Source organism: Berghia stephanieae, chromosome 3, assembly GCF_034508935.2.
Source record: "Berghia stephanieae isolate SIO BIC M18660-M18661 chromosome 3, UCSD_Bste_1.3, whole genome shotgun sequence".
Classification (NCBI taxonomy): Eukaryota; Metazoa; Mollusca; class Gastropoda; order Nudibranchia; family Aeolidiidae; genus Berghia; species Berghia stephanieae.
Window position 1 is genome coordinate 18013325 of NC_088362.1, and position 18730 is coordinate 18032054.

Genomic DNA, 18730 nt, shown 5'->3' on the forward strand with positions numbered 1-18730 from the left:
GTCTGAAGCATTTCCTGCATTTAAAAGAAACATTCTATCAAAGCTACTGTATTAAATAATTCCTCCAACTGAGAAAAAAAATTTAGATCATTGAATATATGCATGTATCTTCTATCATAAATATTAATTAAGAGTTTTTGTTTTGTTTTAGTTCTGTTTTCATGGTTACTGTTGATGTTATATGTTTAGTACTTAACATTAAATATTTGTATATTGGATCTTCACTCATATTATTTTGCCATGAGGATTAATTTCACATTTTAAAAACTAATCCATTTCATTTTTCGTGCCTTGTTTTTACTTTCTTAAAAATTTATTTTATTGTGGGATTAAAGCTATTCTATGTAATACACACCTGCTATTCCTGACCTCCCATAGAGGGCAGGGGGGGGGGGTACATACTTTGTCTTTTATCCCCTTATATCTGTTTTCCAACATGCTTTCTGTCTTTGTCTTGGAATGAGATTACTTGGTTTTGTCCTGGTCCTGGCCAGATCCCCTGGCTGAGAGGGAAACGGTCGAATGTATATTTAGTTTTGGGAGATGATATTTTATTCATTTTAAATCATCTCTCTGTTATGCACTGTATTATGCTTTCTTTATATTATATATGATTTGTAAAACATTTGAGTGTGTTCCTCTTAGCGGGGACCTGTGCTTGTGTCTGGATGAGACTTTTAGTGATCTCAAACTAAGTACTTTGATAGAGTGCTTTTGGAATCTACACCTGTTTCTTATTTGAACCAATTCCCCTTTGTCTTCCCTTTTCTTGGATGCTTTATTGTAATTCTAGATCTTTTTACTATCCCATTTTCTTCCTTTTTACTGGCACTGATATGACCTTAATGTGTTGCAAGCGCCGTAACACCCTTAAAAACAAAAACAAAACACACCTGCTAACCCTTTCACTTTTAGTGGAATCATTCTGATTTTCACTCTTCCTTCTCCCATAGTGGGCAGGGGGGTACATACTGTGTCTTCTATCCTCTTATATCTGTTTTCCAACATGCTTTCTGTCTTTGTCTTGGAATGAGATTACTTGGTTTTATCCTGGCCCTGGCCGGAGTCCTAGCTGGGGGCGGAAACAGTCAAATGCTTAGTTATTGTTTTCGGAGATTATATTTTATTTCCTTGTAATTCATCTCTCTGTAATTTATTATTATATTTGTTATTTTGAATGTATAATGTAAGCATTTGAGTGTATTCCTCCTTGTTGGATTTTGTGCTTGTGTCCGGATGAGACTTATAGGTGATCTCAAACTAAGTGCATTGGTGGTGTGCTCTTGGAATCTACATCTGATCCCTATTTGTTCCCAGGTCCCCTATGTCTTACTTTTCTTGGGTGCTTTAATTCTAATTCTAGAACTTTTACTATCTCATTTTCTTCCTTTTTACTGGCGCTGATATAACCTAAATGTGTTGCAAGCGCTGTAAAACCCTTAAAAACCATTTTAAAAAACCTCACTCTTTTTTCCTCCCATTATCTCTAAAATTCTGATTTTCAAAATGATGATATTGCCTTATCACTTGGATGATCATGATTCGAGTCCCACTTTCAGCATCTCATTTAATCCATGAACAAGAAACTTAGCAACTCTTGACCGCTTTGTATCTGCAGTGCTTCACTGTGGTCAATTCATTTATTATCTCATTGGATATTTTATGTCATCAAATAATTTGATTATCATTTCATAAATTTCTTATTTTATACTCAAAGTATGTTTCTGTTAATCTTTCCATCCAATTCAAAATGCCATATTTTTTTTTAATTTCTCAAAGCCATTTTTCTCTTTCCATCTTATGATATTGAATGTTATATTATTATTATGTTTTTAAAAAATCTGTTTTTAAATACCTCATCACTACTTAAATTAAATCAAAAATATATATATCTCTCTCTCTCTCTCTCTCTCTCTCTCTCTCTCTCTCTCTCTCTCTCTCTCTCTCTTTCTCTTTCTTTCTCCTTGATCTTTCTGACTACTGTATTCCATCACTGCTTTCTTATTATTCTCACAAAAAAAGTATCTTTAAGCATCGTTACATTTATAAATTTATATCGAACTTGCCAACCATTATGAAATTCCATATTTTAATTTGAAAATTCTGTCCAGAATATGCAAATATTATGAGAAAATTTACAAGGAAATGAAATAAATGAATTTAAACAGAAAGTGCATCATCTCTTGAAATAGTTTAATACTCTTGTGGAGTAGGAATGATATATTTTGAATTGGACCGATTGTTGTCGGTTCGCAAATCTGATATATACAGAACTGTCATTTATTTATGTATTATTATTTCTGGGTGGGGTTCCTGACCTCCCATAGCGGGCAGGGAGGTACTTGCTGTGTCTTCTATTCCCCTATATCTGTTTTCCAACTTGCTTTCTGTCTTTGTCTCGGAATGAGATTACTTGGTTTTGTCCTGGCTCTGGCCGGACACCCTTGCTGAACGGGAAACAGCCAAATGTATAATTAGATTTGGGAGATGATATTTTTTTTCCTTGTAAATCATCTCTCTGTTATGTACTGTTACTCTCTTCATTTTTACATATTATTTGTAAACATTTGAGTGTGTTCCTCTTAGTGGGATCTGTGCTTGTGTCTGGATGAGACTTTTAGGTGATCTCAAACTATGTACATTGGTGGTGTGCTCTTGGAATCTACATCTGATCCCTATTTGTCCCCAGTTCCCCTATGTCTTACTTTTTCTTGGGTGCTTTAATTGTAATTCTAGAACTTTTTACTATCCCGTTTTCTTCCTTTTTACTGGCGTTGTTATGACCTAAATGTATTGCAAGCACCTTAAAACCCTTAAAAACAAACAAACAAAAATGTTGACATAGATACAATACCCCACGTTGCATCAAAACTATTTTTATTTGCTTGGCGATATGACCTGTTTTTAACCAAAGCTCCTGCTTTCTTTGACAAAAAAATATTTTATTTCTTGATTGTCACATGCAATGTAAAATGTTGTAAATTATATTATGATCTGTGTAATGACTGTTTTGTGCAATCACAGCATGTCTTTCTCAAATTAATTCATTACATGTGTATAATACTACACGAGAATTGCAGAAACAATATATCAAATAAATCATGATTTCAATTTTCTTCTGTCTATGTTATTCCGTGTTGACTCTCATCACATTATAGTGTGGTGGGTGGACTTCCCCTTAGAGCCTGGGTGGGGTTCCTACCTCCCATAGCGGGCAGGGAGGTACTTTCTGTGTCTTCTATCCCCTCTTATCTGTTTTCCAATTGCTTTCTGTCTTTGTCTTGGAATGAGATTACTTGGTTTTGTCCTGGTCCCTGTGTAGGAGTCTGGATTAGACTTATAGGTGATCTCAAACTAAGTACATTGATGGTATGCTCTTGGAATTTACATCTATTTCCTATTTGAACCAATTCCCTTTAGTCTTAATTTTTTTTTTTTTTTTGGTGTGCTTTAATGGTAATTCTAAAATGTATTTACGAACGCGTTATCTTCCTTTTTACTGGCGCTGATCTGACCTAAAATTGTAGAAAGCACAGCAAGGCCCTTAGAAACAACAAAACATTGTATTATAAAGTGGTGGGTGGAATTCCCCTTAGAACATTGCTGTCCATGGGCCGGTGGGCTCTTCATCAGTCAACAGCACCATCTATTCCATTCCCCTAAATTATTTGTCCTGTCCATGTGACTGGGTATGGTATTTTTGACCCATCATATATGAGCAGGAGCTCACTTGCTGCGTCTTCTAACTCCCTACATCTGGTTTGTTTTTTTTAGTTACATATTAGAAAGAGATTACTTGGTTTTGCCCTGGCCTATGCTGGAGGGAAACAGTCAAATTTTGGCGTTAGCTTTGGGAGGGGATATTTCTGGTTTCTGGCTTTTAAGGAAAGAGATGATGACAATAAATACAATATCACATTGAAGGTGTACAAGCATACATGTTTATACTAATTTATATCATTTGGTTATATATTTGTTTTAAAATAGGCAGACGGGCCGAGAGGAGAGTTAGATCATATATTAGGAGCGCAGAGAAAAAGGTATCGATGTTGGGAGAGAGAGAGAAGTTTGTATCAAACGCATTCAAATTACATTTTAGTCCAACAGCTGTTTTAAAATCCCAACCCTACACCGGATTCTGCAGATTTTTTTTTTTTTTTTTGTTTTTTTTTGCGTCTGAACTGTGGGAAATGGCAAATGTTTTACCTACAACTCAGCAGCAAGAATGAAAATGATGCCAAAGAGAATCTTAGCATATATGCCATACGATAAACATGGCATTAGGATTGATGGTCGTCAAATAATATTCTGCCATGAAATTCACCAACCACTGTGGTAAAGTTTGTTGTCATCGACGTTTACATATCAGACCTGCATATAAGAACACATTGGTTGTAATCGACGTCTGAAAACCCAGACTGTTAAGGGTTCATTGCTGTAAAGGAATTATTCTCAACACAAAATAGTATCCATTTCAAGAGTGGTAAATAAAGCCCAGAATGACGTTTGGTAATCAGACCTGCTAATATGTGTACCTAGGTTGTAATTATATACGCAGTGGCTATTTTTACAGTCCCGTAAAGATGGTTCTCGGGGCTATTTTTACAGTCCCGTAAAGATGGTTCTCGGGGCTATTTTTACAGTCCCGTAAAGATGGTTCTCAGGGCTATTTTTACAGTCCCATCCTAGAAAGAGGAGCTACGACGCGTTAGCTCTCCTCTTTCTAGGGTCCCGTAAAGACGATTCTGGTGGCTATTTTTACGGCGTTGCGGTAATAGATTTATAAATAGTAACAGATTGGCTGAGTAGACGCCATTAGCTCCAAAAACTCTAACTCACTTCGTTCAGGTGCGGCTAGTTAGCAGCCTCTCTCTCACACTCTCTCTCTCTCTCTCTCTCTCTCTCTCTCTCTCTCCCCTCTCTCTTCTCTCTCTCTCTCTCTCTCCCGGTCTTTCTACATTCTTTCTTTGTTTCTCTCTCTCTCACTCTTTCTTTCATTCTTTCTCTATCCCTTTCTTTCTTTCTTTCTTTCCCTATCTCTCATTTTCTCTCTCTCTCTCTCTCTCTCTCTCTCTCTCTCTCTCTCTCTCTATCTCTCTCTCTCTCTCTCTCTCCCGGTCTTTCTACATTCTTTCTTTGTTTCTCTCTCTCTCACTCTTTCTTTCATTCTTTCTCTATCCCTTTCTTTCTTTCTTTCTTTCTATCTCTCATTCTCTCATCTCTCTCTCTCTCTCTTCTCTCTCTCTCTCTCTCCTCCCTCTCTTTTCTTTCATTCTTTCCCAATCTCTTTCTCTCTCTCTCTCTCTCTCTCTCTCTCTCTCTCTCTCTCTCTCTCTCTCTCTCTTTTCCGTTCTCTTTTTCTCTATCTATCTCTTTCCCTAGTGGTACCTCAAAGCCGAGGCAGAGGGGTCTGACCCAGGGCAACCACAACCTTGGTCTGACCACAAGGTAGCAGCCTCTTATGGTTCACACTATTATGTTATGACGATCGACCCAATCATCAAAGTCCGGTCCGCATTCGTGCACCGTCGCAAACCCGCCTGGTAGCATCGTCACAACACACCTTTCGACTAGATGCTCTGCCGTCTCGGGTTCTTGCCCACAGCGTGGACATATTGGACAGGAAGTTAGACCCTACCGATGTAACGTACTGACTTGCTGTTAGGCAGCTCCTCGACCGAAGCCGATTCGCAGCTACCCAGTGTCTCCTCTTACTGGTATCAAAGCCTGGCAACTTCTCACCAAGCTTAGAGGAGTGTAGGTCCCCGCCCCCACGAGGGATTGAATTCGTCCAAACCGATATTTAAGCCTGAGGTGTTTCGCAATGTGCATCTTTACCATGGACATCCACATGGGGGGGGGGGGGGGGGGGTAGTCATTTGTCCACAATATGGTTGGGAGGGGTGGGGGGGGGGGGGTTCTAAAATTATGGTCAAAATGTGTCCAATTGGTTTGTGAACGGCCTCTTTTCTGAAATTGGATTCAAACCCACTCTCACGTGAAAGACTGCACCCTGAATGTTAGACGTCTACTTCTTTTAGTATTGTATAAACCGTTAGTACTTCCTGACTGGTTATACTGGTAAAGTATAAACAAAAGCCAACCTGTAAAGTATCATATCTTGAGGGGTGTCGACTCAAGCAGGAACTAAATATACTTTCAGTGTTTGATAATAGATCTATATTATGTATGTTTGACAGAAAAAAAATCAAGACATACAACCTAACCTGCCCACTGATGATAGAAAACGGGCTGTTCTGTACTGTAAACATAACTTATGCCAAAAAAAAAAAATTATATGTAATAAAAATGACAGTACCGTAAAAATCGCTAAGAGAATTGACTTTACATTAATTGTTTGTTAATTTTAGTTTTAGCTTTAGATCAAGTGCCCAGAGCTTGTGTTTTACACGAGAATGAGCGCTATATAAATGTGTATTATTATTATTATTATTATTATTATTATTATTATTATTATTATTATTATTATTATTATTATTATTATATTATTATTATTATTATTATATTATTATCTAAATATGTTAAATGAAATTAATTTTGCTTTCATTCACCGCCTCTAGATCTGTACATCTAAATATCGGGAGAAATGATATGTGAAGTTTTGTGAATACTGCAAAAAGATGATAATCTATAACTATGCGGATAATTGAACAGAATCGCATCAACGCCGTAAAAATAGCCATGAGAGCCGTCTTTACGGGACTGTAAAAATAGCCCCGAGAACCATCTTTACGGGACTGTAAAAATAGCCCCGAGAACCATCTTTACGGGACTGTAAAAATAGCCCCGAGAACCATCTTTACGGGACTGTAAAAATAGCCACTGCTAATTATATATGTTTCTGTGGAAACGGGCGCTATAGAAATTACGCATTATTATTATTAATTAATTAAAACAACAATCTGATAATTCTTACTTGGGAAAAACCAAAGCGATTAGTACGGTTCATAAGTGCATTGCAAGATTGACACAATTTTGTACATTGGAAAAACGGAAGTAGCTCGTATTAAAAACAAATCAAAGCACACAATTTATTTTAAATTCCCGTTATCTATCTTAAATTTTGGGAGATTCTGTAAATAGTTGAGCTTACATACAAACAGTATAAAGATATTCAAGAGAGTGGTGAATAGTGCGACAGACAGGGCGGTCGAAATGAGGGTTAGTATCTACAATGATAACCTGCGATCATCATCATTATTAGAATCAATTGGCTGTTTTTATCAAACGATTCATGACCCAGTGCTGGACCGTTTGCCGCTATAAACTTTCAATTAAGCCAATTTTAATAACTATAAATTTTCATCAGCCTTATTTCTAGCGGGGTCATGATAGCTCAATTGATAGTGTGCTCTTGGAATCTACATCTGATCCCTATTTGTTCCCAGTTCCCCTGTGTCTTACTTTTTCTTGGGTGCTTTATTTGTAATTCTATAACTTTTTACTATCCCATTTTCTTCCTTTTTACTGGCGCTGATATAACCTAAATGTGTTGCAAGCGCCGTAAAACCCTTAAAAACAAACAAAAACAAATAGCTCAATTGATAGTGCTCGCCTCACACGCAAAGAGATCGATCCTGGGTGAAGACTGAGATATTTTTTTTTCTGATCTCCCTGTTCACCCAGCAGTGATTGGGTGGCTGGGTCTGTTAAATATGGCGGAAAGTACTTCGCGATAGACTAGCGTCATATCGAAAGGGTAGCAAACACACTATACTATAGATACCGGGATAAACTCCGGCTTCATGGGCCTTATGGTTCTGAAGGACTACTTAGTACTAGACATACAAACCCATTCTGAAATTATAACTTTTCTTGTTAAATTTGTCTTTCTTCGGATCATGTCCTCGGGTTTTTCTCATTTGGGAGACCTTCCATGAGCTACTACATCCCAAGTATTCTTGTTCTAGTAGCGGGTTTGGGAGGGGGGAAACTTTTTTTTTTTTAAAGTCTCCCCCCTCCCAAACCCCCTACACTAGAACTTCTAGTAGAGGGTTTGGGAGGGGGGAGATTTAAAAGTTTCCCCCCTCCCAAACCCCCTACTAGAACAAGATACTTGGGATGTAGTAGCTTATGGAAGGTCTCCCTCTCATTTTAAATTTTATTTTCTTCTCGCCTAGTAAAACCAAGACAAATTCTTCTTTTAACTGTAGACAGGAGGAATTCCTGTAATCCAATTGTCAGAGCGACAACTCTATTGTAAACCTCTTTGATTGATTTATAGTCTCTCCAGGTGATGCCTAAAATGCGCCTATATCATTTCTTTTCCATTGTTGTATTTTTTTAAAGGTTTCCAAGTTTAACGTCCAGCTTTCACGTTAGACAAAAGATCGATAGTTATTCACAGCATTTCAAACACCTTTTTGCACCCACATGTGACGTTCGCTTATTTCCAATCAACCGAAATACAGCCCTCTGATAAAATTTTATCAAATGTTATGAACAGAGGAAGTACTATTTCATTAGCAGTTGTCTTAAATAATTAAAGGTAAAGTTTATCTAACCCCACGCTTTTGAGGCATAAAATTGTAAATTTGTTGTAATTTACTCAAAATCAAGTCACCCGTGATCTCAAAATCTGACAATTTGGCATTACATTTTCTTTCCAGCATAATGAATATTTACTTACTTATCGTCTTGATGCTTCAGTTGTACATAAGGCCGACACAGTAGATCTCCAATCATCACGGTTTGCTGCCATCTTTGACATCTCTCCCCACTTCCACTTCTGGGTCTTCATGTCACAATGGGTATATTTAAAACTTCTTTATATATAAGTAGGCTACGTTCTTTAAGTTCTTAACATTTTTCATCATCGGTATTTGATATATCACCGTTTTTATTCTCAGATCGCCAATATCATTTTTTATTTAAAGGTATTTTCAAAAATGGTTTGTTATTTTATTTTTGATTATATCTCTGATGTTGCAAATGTTTTTCAATTAAGATTCTCAAGTTTGATATTTGCTCGGCAGTGCTATTTCCAGGTCTCAAACATTCTTATCCGTATCCCTGCAAAATGGTTGAGTATTAATCTTAGCAATAACGGTTGTTATGATATATATATATATTATATATATATATATATATATATATATATATATATATGATATATATGATATATATATATATATATATATGATATAATATATGATATTATATATATATATATATATATATATATATATATATAATATATATATATACAGTGCACTCTGGATACGTCGACGTTGCCTAAGTCGATTTTTACCTAAGTCGATTTTTTTTCTTGGTCCCTCCCCCTTCTTCCTATATAACATTAGTAAAAAAAAAAAAAAACTCCACATAAGTCGATGTCGCTTAAGTCTATGTTCTTATCACTCATGGCTACAAAAAAAATCACAAATAAACAAGTATTTCCATTGGTTAAAAAAGCTACCAGTAAGAATTTTAAGTGGTTAAGAATATCCGTGAACGATTGGCGCACATCGATGTGATATAGGCGCTTTGCCTGACGTCCATGTTCAATGTACATGAGCAGTATTGAATAACTTTAATTTCTCCATCTCAAATTTTACATTGTCGCAACTTCAAGCTCAAGATTTTTTTGGTTCTAATCCCAGGCCATCCTATGTAATAGCCCTCTTAATTAGTATCAATTTTATCAAGAGGAATTCAAGTCAAGTTTACAACTACAATGGCAAACCTATCGTGGAAAAGGAAGATTCAATGCATTTGGAGAGTTAGGCATGCGACAGAAAATCATCGCATAGGAAATTGGCATACCAGCTATTTCTGTCTCGACGATTTACAAGAAGCATGACCTTGACCTACCCTTCCGCTTTCACTTAATTGGTATACATTCCACATTCAAGGCATTCTCATCGAGGAAAATTTTTTTTAAAAATCTCTAGCTAAAAAAAAGGGAGCTATGGCTTATTTCGTCATCTCCTATGGTCAATCAACACACATTTTATATGTCTGATTAGTCTCTTCAAAGTGTGTGCTGCTGATGTCGGATAATATTATATTTTGGGAGGGGGGTTGACCGAAGTATTATTAGTATTATTGTGACTCCAATTCGTGAGGTCAATGACCTTGGTAATATTATATGTTGGCTTCAATCGGTAATAATATTATTTGAATACGGTCAGCTTCTTTCCCTATTTAATTTTAGCCCTGTGTCCGTGTGTTGTGTGTGTGTGTGTGTGTGTGTGCGTGTGATGTGTGTGTGTGTACCGGCACGCGCGTTTGCTTGATTAGGTGTGTGTGTGGGGGGAGGGGGGGGGGGGGGGAGGGGTCCTGACAAGGTTAAATCCATCCATTCAATGCTTTGCTCTCAGACGGCCAGGACCTGTGTGTTCTCTATTATTATTTGACCCCATTCTTAGTCTTTACACAATCTGTACATTTTTACACATTTTTTACTTTTAATCATTTGAGTACTTTTGGATTGTCTATTACATTTTCTGTTGCAAAGTATGTCATAGTCAATAACAGTAAGTTGATTCCGCTTTTTTATCTCAAATTCCGATTTTTATGTATTCTGATTTCTCTATGGGACTATTGGGGGTAGGAGCCTCTCATGACCCCTACAGAGACCGCGCGATATGAAGGGACATACTTATTCTAGATTGGTTTGCTTTGTTCAAATGAGTTTTTGCTCATTTGGTTACACTCCGGTTAAGTTGATTTTCGGATAAGTCGATTTTTTTCACGGTTCCCCTGGGCATCGTCTTATCCGGAGTCCACTGTATATATATATATATATATATATTATATATATATATATATATATATATATATATATATATATATATATAAAGAAACACGTGTCCACAAGGCGTAAAATGTGCCTTATCAACAATGGACCCGATCACTTTGTCGCCAGGTTTTTCAATTTACAAAATTGATAACAGTATTTTCCTTATCCATTTGTTTTTAATATGTAGGAAAGTTACGCAATTCCCTACTTTTCGCCTTATTTCTTTATTTTCAATAGATCCACCAATGGATTCCAACTGAATTGGCTTAGGAATAAATCAACCAAACTCTAATTATTTATCTTTCTTATTTTTGTTCTTTCTTTATACTAACTTATTCATTCCTGTCCTTATTTAGAACTAAAGGCAAAGAGGGGGCAGGAAAACATCATTCCGTAAGCCGTCTATAAGAACAAGCAAGATGTGCACTTATCATTCCGAGTAAGATAAGAAAGGAAGAGTTAAGGAATTACAACCTTTTTCATTACCATCGATTACTACAATCATGGCTGTCGTTCACCCTATAGACCAATTCTTGGAGGATGATACCAATGCTAACATTGAAGGAAACATTATAACCGGTTACCATCAGGATGAAAATGGCACATTTATAAGCAATGTTACGTTGTTGGTGGGTTTAGCTCATTGCGACAAAAAGAGCTTACTACTTGACAGTAGAAAGGACACCTCAGGCGTCCAAAATGGCGACTCTGCATGTTCAGAGGAGTCAGAGTCGGAGTCCAGCAGCAGCAGTGAGGAATCGCATGATGCCGGAGAAAGTGAACCGGATAGATTGGTTGATTTTTACAGCATTGAACAAGAGCAGTTGGCTGAAACAAAAAAGGAGGTAAGGGGAAGTAATTCTTTTAATTTTTAATAAAAATCAATCCATTCGGAAGTTAACTGTTCGATCATTAGGTACTAAGCATTAACCCTCTCCTTACAACCTGCAGCAAAATCGTCACATTTGTTACGACACATTATACATTTTTCTTATTCAGATTTATATTGTACATCATAAACTTAGAAGAATGGTCTTTGTATAATTACTAAGAACATAAAGTTGTTTTGTAGAGAGATTGACTTTAAAAAATCTATTTTTCAGCTAGTTAAGCCTGCCATTTTGGGAAAATACTGAAAATGATCGGTAAGGAAAGAGTTAACCAATCAGAATATTCCCTGCCATTTAGTTCGTCCCGTCTACGTAATTGTTTATTACCCGACAAATATTTTTTTAATTCTTATTTTTCTACTCACAAAGAAAAAAGTTCAAAAAGACTTTTCAAAATGCCGAAATAATGCAGACAATGAATTTATTGTATCTATCAGCGATGATCGCTCTTCTGAACTTTTTTTTTTTTAAGGGGGGGGGGGGGGGGGGGGGGGGGGGGGGTATTATCTTCCCAAAGCAAATAAGGCAACATTAAAAGTTTTTGAGCTGAATTTCTCTTCGCGGTCGACTCGTAGCCTTCTTTAGTGGGTATGTACCAAGCGGCCGTATAGCTCACAGTTTGTGATAATTTATCAAAATACTATTTTGATTGCGGATTTGAATCAGGACCCACGAAGACACACTGCATTGCTGTGTTTAAATTGTGAGTGATGCTCAGGATTTGTGGGTCTGATTGCTTCGGGTGATAAGTATATAAGATGGCTGTAGTTCGTTTGTTCACAGGGGCAAATATCCTTTTTTTAAAATTTGGAGTTTAAAAAATATACGATTAAGTTAAATAATTTTCAATGGTGTACCTATGCACTGTATGTTGATTGAATACCCAGGGACTTATACTTTAAGATGAAAGTTATTTTAATAAAAGGCACACATGTCAATAGCTTGCCATTGATAGCAATGGTCATCATCAGGAAAAAAGGATCTTTTCCCAACTCTCGAAAAAGTAAGTGTGTCCTTAATTTTATTTTTATTAGAAAGGTAAACGTTGGCCAAGTTTAAAAGCTCTTACTCTTTCGTCTTTTATTAATTTCAATACATTAAATTTTACTGCTACTACTACTACTACTACTACTACTACTACTACTACTACTACTACTACTACTACTACTACTACTACTACTACTACTGCTGCTGCTGCTGACTCTTATACTCTACTACTACTACTACTATAACTACTACTACTACTTACTACTACTACTACTACTAACTACTACTACTACTACTACTACTACTACTACTACTACTACTACTACTACTACTACTACTACTACTACTACTACTACTACTACTACTACTCTACTACTACTACTACTACTACTACTACTACTACTACACTACTACTACTATATATTATTATTATATTATTATTATTACTACTACACTACTACCTACCATAATAATAATAATAATAATAATAATAATAATAATATAATAATAAATAATAATAATATATAATAATAATAATAATAATAATAATAATAATGAGAATAAAGTAAACTAATAATAATGATGATAATAATAATAATAGTAATAATGATAACAATAATAATAATAATAATAATAATAATAGAATAAGAAGAAAGAAGAAAAAAAAGAAGAAAGAATAAGAAGAAGAAAAGAAAAGAAAAGAAAAAGATAGAAGAAGAAGAAGTAATGAAAATAATAATAATAAAATAATAATAAAATAATAATAATAATAATAATAATAATAATGATAATATAATAATAATAATAATAATAATAAATAATAATAATAATAATAATAATAATAATAATAATAATAATAATAATAATAATAATAATAATAATAATAATAATAATAATAATAATAATAATAATAATAATAATAATAAATATAATAATAATAATAATAATAATATAATAATAATAATATATAATAATAATATAATAATAATAATAATAATAATAATAATAATAATAATAATAAATAATAATAATAATAATAATAATAAATAATAATAATAATAATAATAATAATAATAATAATAATAATAATAATAATAATAATAATAATATAATAATAATAATAATAACAAATAAAATAATAATATAATGATAATAATAATAATAATAAATAATAATAATATTAATAATAATAATAATAATAATAATAATAATAATAATAATAATAATAATAATAATAATAATAATAATAATAATAATAATAATAATAATAATAATAATAATAATAATAATAATAATAATAATAATTATATAATAATAATAATAATAATATAATAATAATAATAATAATAATAATAATAATAATAATAATAATAATAATAATAATAAAAATAATAATACACTTTTATTTGAATGTTTGTCTTTCAGAATATCGATAGTGGATTAAGTTTCTCTGCGACCTATCTGCAAGAGTCTATGTTTGCTTCAGGAATAACAGATATCTCCGGAAACAACAAACATGTCAATAATCATCAGCAACTCGTTAAGGTAAACTCAACTTAAGGCCCTGTGTCCACCAAAAATGAATCGGACATACTAAAAGTCGTCACTCTTTCGGGGGGAAAAATAGGGACATCATAATCTTCTTATATCTGACTACTATCAGCCATTTTAATGATTAGTTCTCACTAAATTATATCAATCAGACTATAAACGTTTAAGGTTACACATAGTTTTGTGTATTGGTATCGTCATACCCAGCTGGCGGATGTTGTGAGTATTTTACCTAAATAATAGAGTAAACGAAGTTGACTTAACTCGGCTCTTTGTTGTTTTTAGACCGGCAATTGATTTACAAGTTCTCTCAAAATTCTCTTTAGCACATTACAAAATCTTAAGTTCTCACAAAAAAATGTGTGTTGTAACGATTGATCTCGTGAGTACAACTAACTAGTGAGCATTTTACAAAATGCATTTTATACATATTTAATCCGTCAATTTTTTTTTTCAACGTGTTTTAGGATACACAGAAACGGTCCCCTCGAAAATCCAAAAGCGGAGGAAACCCGAAAGAAAATGAGAATCATATAATGGTTGAGAGAGACGACGGTGACAAGGTGAGTTTATGATTTTTGTGGCCTTCCCTCACCCTTTCCGATGATCAATGTAAAAATCCCAGTCGGAAATGTTCTTAATAGACTAGAGAGGTCATTACACCGCCTACTCTTCCGGTTCCAAACTCAGTGGAAGTGTATGTAACCAGCCCTTCGGATGACTAATAATGAATAGGTTAAATGTTGAACAATAAGGTGACATAACTAGTGGTGGGATGCTGTTGAAGGGTAGTTGTACACTTCCAATGAGATTGGAACCAGTTTTTTGACATCGCACCTTTGTTACCCATTGCATAATGTTTACTTGCTTATAAACCTCACTCGCAACAAAGCAGCAACCTGCTCTTCAAATGCCTTAAAGCACGGCTCCGGCATTTGTCAGCAATCTTGAGCACTTCAACCCCCCAAAGATTCGTCGCGTAGCAGGCAACGAGTTCCATCCCACGATACAAAGTAAAGGTCATTTCAATATTTTTGACCAAAATTACGGAACAATCGCCCTATATGTGTCAGTGCATGACATAATCAGTCGAAAGGTGAAAATTTTGGATCTGCATTCTTTTGCATTTTCTGAGAGAATATTCTCCTCAGAGCATTTTAATCTTTATTTGAAGTAAATCGGTTGATTTTTCATGAAGTTATGGTCATATGTATGGGATAGGTATCCAGCAACTTTTCTCAAATTTCATACTTTTTCAACTTGACTAGCTGTAAAAATATTTAGAAGTGAAATTAATCTTTGATATTTCCCGAAGATGTACAATAGGGTTGATTTAATCATTTATGACAAGAACTAATTTTTGACAAAAAATTGACCTTCTAACTAAACTTGGCAATATCTCAGTTCAAACCTTTTCACCATCCGACTGATTTTGTCATTCACTGTAACATATACTATACCCTATACCTCGCGAAGTTCCAGGTTTGAGAGTTGTTGCTAAAATGAGGGTCATTTAATCGATCAGTAGTTGAAGTAAAGATTATTATAATAATCGTATTCTATTCTTTGTTTAAAGGGCGAAGTTTTTTTTTGGCCAAATTTTCGATGGCGTGTTTTTCCAGAGTACGGCAGTTAACTGAATTAATTAACAAATTATATGCCGATGAAACTTAAGGATGTAACTAGTTCCACTGGAGGCCATAATCATATAAAATGTTTAATGTTTAAAGCATTTTGAGATTATGATCTTTCAAAGAAATGTTGCTTCCCAAATTAAAATGCTTTTTTAAAAAAGTAATCATTGAAATACATTTCCATCGTTTAAAGTCCCACTTCTTTTCCCATTATAACTAGTCAAGAATGAGGGTCCATCTACAATCTTAAATATTTATCAGTGTCCAAATCGCCTTTTCTTTACTGAGACTCTTACATACCGCTGTCGAGTGGAGTCATGTTTTACCCAAAGACTCAACGATAGAGACAAACTTAAATGTGTGATCATCGTCACCAACCCGGCGGTTTATCGAGCGAAATATTGCTTGATTTCGCCAAAGGACGAGACAGACTGACGCCACTTAATATTTGTATTCTGAAAACTATTTCGTTGACGTCCGTTACATGATCTACATAATACGGCTATATAGCCTTGTGGTATGACACACACCTTCGGATCGGAAGGTCCTGGCCTCGAATCTCGCTCTAAGCGGCGCAGAGTTGGTTCTTGGAGGGAAAAAAAAGTCTATTTACTCACATTCTCTCACTGTAAAATGAGTACCTGACCGTTAACAGTGTTGTCTCTGTCTGAGAAGAAAGAAAATTGTAATATCGCCTAACAGGCGTTTTGTCTCGTGTTACATGTTAAATTTTGCTGTTGACTGCGAACCCCTTGTAAAGCGCTTTGAACACATCATTGGATAACGCGCTAAATAAAAGCTCAAGTTGTTTTGCTTTTGTTTTTCTACTTATTTCGGCTTGGTAACGCCCCCCCCCCTCCCCTTTTCTATCCCCTTTAAAATAAATGAAAGGTGTCAGTAAAACGGAGGTCCCCTCGGAAATCCAGAATGGTGTCGGTGACAAATGCCGTAGAACCCGAAGAAAGTGATTTGGACAGATGGAGCGGTGACGAGGAGGTGGGTGTTTTGTTTTGTTGGTCTTGTTATTGTTTTTTTTTTAAAGACTGAGAGAGGAGATTTGGTCGGTCTGAAAGTGAGGCTATGCGGTCTTGTGGTATTATACTCGCTTTCGGATCGGAAAGTCCTGAGCTCGAGCCTTGCTCGGCGCATAGTTCGGTCCTTGGAAAAGGCTTATTACTCACATTCTCGCACCGTACTCAGGTGTAAAATGACTACCTCACGTTAACAGCGTTGTCTGATAAAAAAATTGTATTATCGCGTAACCGGCGATTTGTCTCGTCCTACTTGTTAAATGTTGCTGTTGACTACGAACCCCTTGTAAAGCGCTTTGAGCACATTTAGTGGATAATGCGCTATATAAAAGCTCAAGTTGCTTTTTTTTTTGTTTTTTTGTTTTGTTTTCTTCTACTTATTTCGCCTTGGTAACGCCCCCCCCCCCTTTTTTTTTTCTATCCCCCTTTAAAATAAATGAAAGGTGTCAGTAAAAAGGAGGTCCCCTCGGAAATCCAGAGTAGTGTCGGTGACAAACGTCGTAGAACCCGAAGGAAGTGATTTGGACAGATGGAGCGGTGACGAGGAGGTGGGTGTTGTTTTGTTTTGTTTTGTTTTGTTTTGTTGGTTTTGTTATTGTTTTTTTGGTTTGTTTTTTATGAGCAAGGCGAGTGGGTGAGTCTAAAAGTGTTTTTATTTCAATCTATGTATAGAAATAGCAAGAACGTAGTTGACGTCACTCAGTACTTTGTTATCATTTTCAGAGAGCCAGTTGGTGATTAGCTCTCACTAAATTATATTAGTCAGACTATAAACGTTATAGGTTACACACAGTTTTATGTGTTGGTAGATTTAATTTGGCAGGCGGATGTTGTGACTATTTTACCTAAACGCATAGCGTCACAACTTATTGATGCGACGCCTTTAGTTAAAATACTCACACTATTCGTCAGCCGTATATAACGTACCAACACATAAAACTATGTGCAACCTTAAACGTTTAGTCATTGATGGAAATGAGAACTAGTCACTAGAACTGCTGTCTGAAAACAATAACAACGAGCTGACTGGGTCAATTTAGTTCCATCTATAAGTACCTACCTATTCATTACCTTGGATTGGGTTAGGGTTCCTACGGTTGTACTTTGGCATTCCCTCCTCGCCCCCAACCCCGCCCCGCTTGCTTGCTACCCTTTGGAAAGTACGCTAGTCTATCGCAAAGTACTTTCCACCAGATCTAAAGACCCAGCTACCCATTTACTGCTGGGTGGACAGGAGGGATCGGAATCGGAATCTCGACTGCACACGGGATCGATTTGGTCCCTTTACATGTGAAGCGACTGATCTCCCATCTAAACTACCGGGACCCCCGAGTAGATTATAATATAACAGACACTTTCGTTATTTTTGTCCTGGAGTAAGATTATCAACCCTCAATTTGCTCACTTGGACAACATGGGTGATTCCTATTGACATCAGACATCTTGTTTGATGAGTTATCTATATTCCTTCTTGGAATGCCTAGCTAGGCGACGACATCTTATGATGTCGTGGCGCAAAAGGCATAATTTTTTATAATTTGTTTTTTATAACAGATGTAAACAAAATAGTTTTCTGAATACAAAGATTAAATGGCGTCATTCTCTTCTTTTGGCGAGAGGTGTTTTGTGCTGTGCGATGATTACACCCCCAAACCATAACTGTTCCATTGTATGATTTAGGTAGATAACAAAGGACCGTGGGAATACTTTTTATCAGCGGCGGAGCTTGGAAATTTGACAAGGTAGGGCAAAAGAGCAAAGATCCTTCTAGAATTTCAAGCAGAATTCACCATGTTTCAATTCTCACGGAAGCCATCGTGTAAAGTATTGATTCGGTTTCTTTTATTAAAAAATGATATGTTTTGTTTTGTT

The 18730-nt window shown here is 35.3% G+C and overlaps 1 protein-coding gene across 1 annotated transcript in view; it reads left to right on the forward strand.

Annotated features, from left to right (window-relative positions):
- Window positions 1–7040: 7040 nt before the first annotated feature.
- The window catches only part of LOC144967266 (uncharacterized), a 34263-nt gene continuing 22573 nt past the window's right edge, over window positions 7041–18730 (forward strand). The window contains exons 1-6 of the mRNA XM_078904299.1: window positions 7041–7182; window positions 11122–11610; window positions 14068–14187; window positions 14661–14756; window positions 16719–16823; window positions 17302–17406. Of these exons, the coding sequence (XP_078760425.1) occupies window positions 11269–11610; window positions 14068–14187; window positions 14661–14756; window positions 16719–16823; window positions 17302–17406 (768 nt within the window). The 5' untranslated portion in view covers window positions 7041–7182; window positions 11122–11268. The remainder of the gene's footprint in view (window positions 7183–11121; window positions 11611–14067; window positions 14188–14660; window positions 14757–16718; window positions 16824–17301; window positions 17407–18730) is intronic.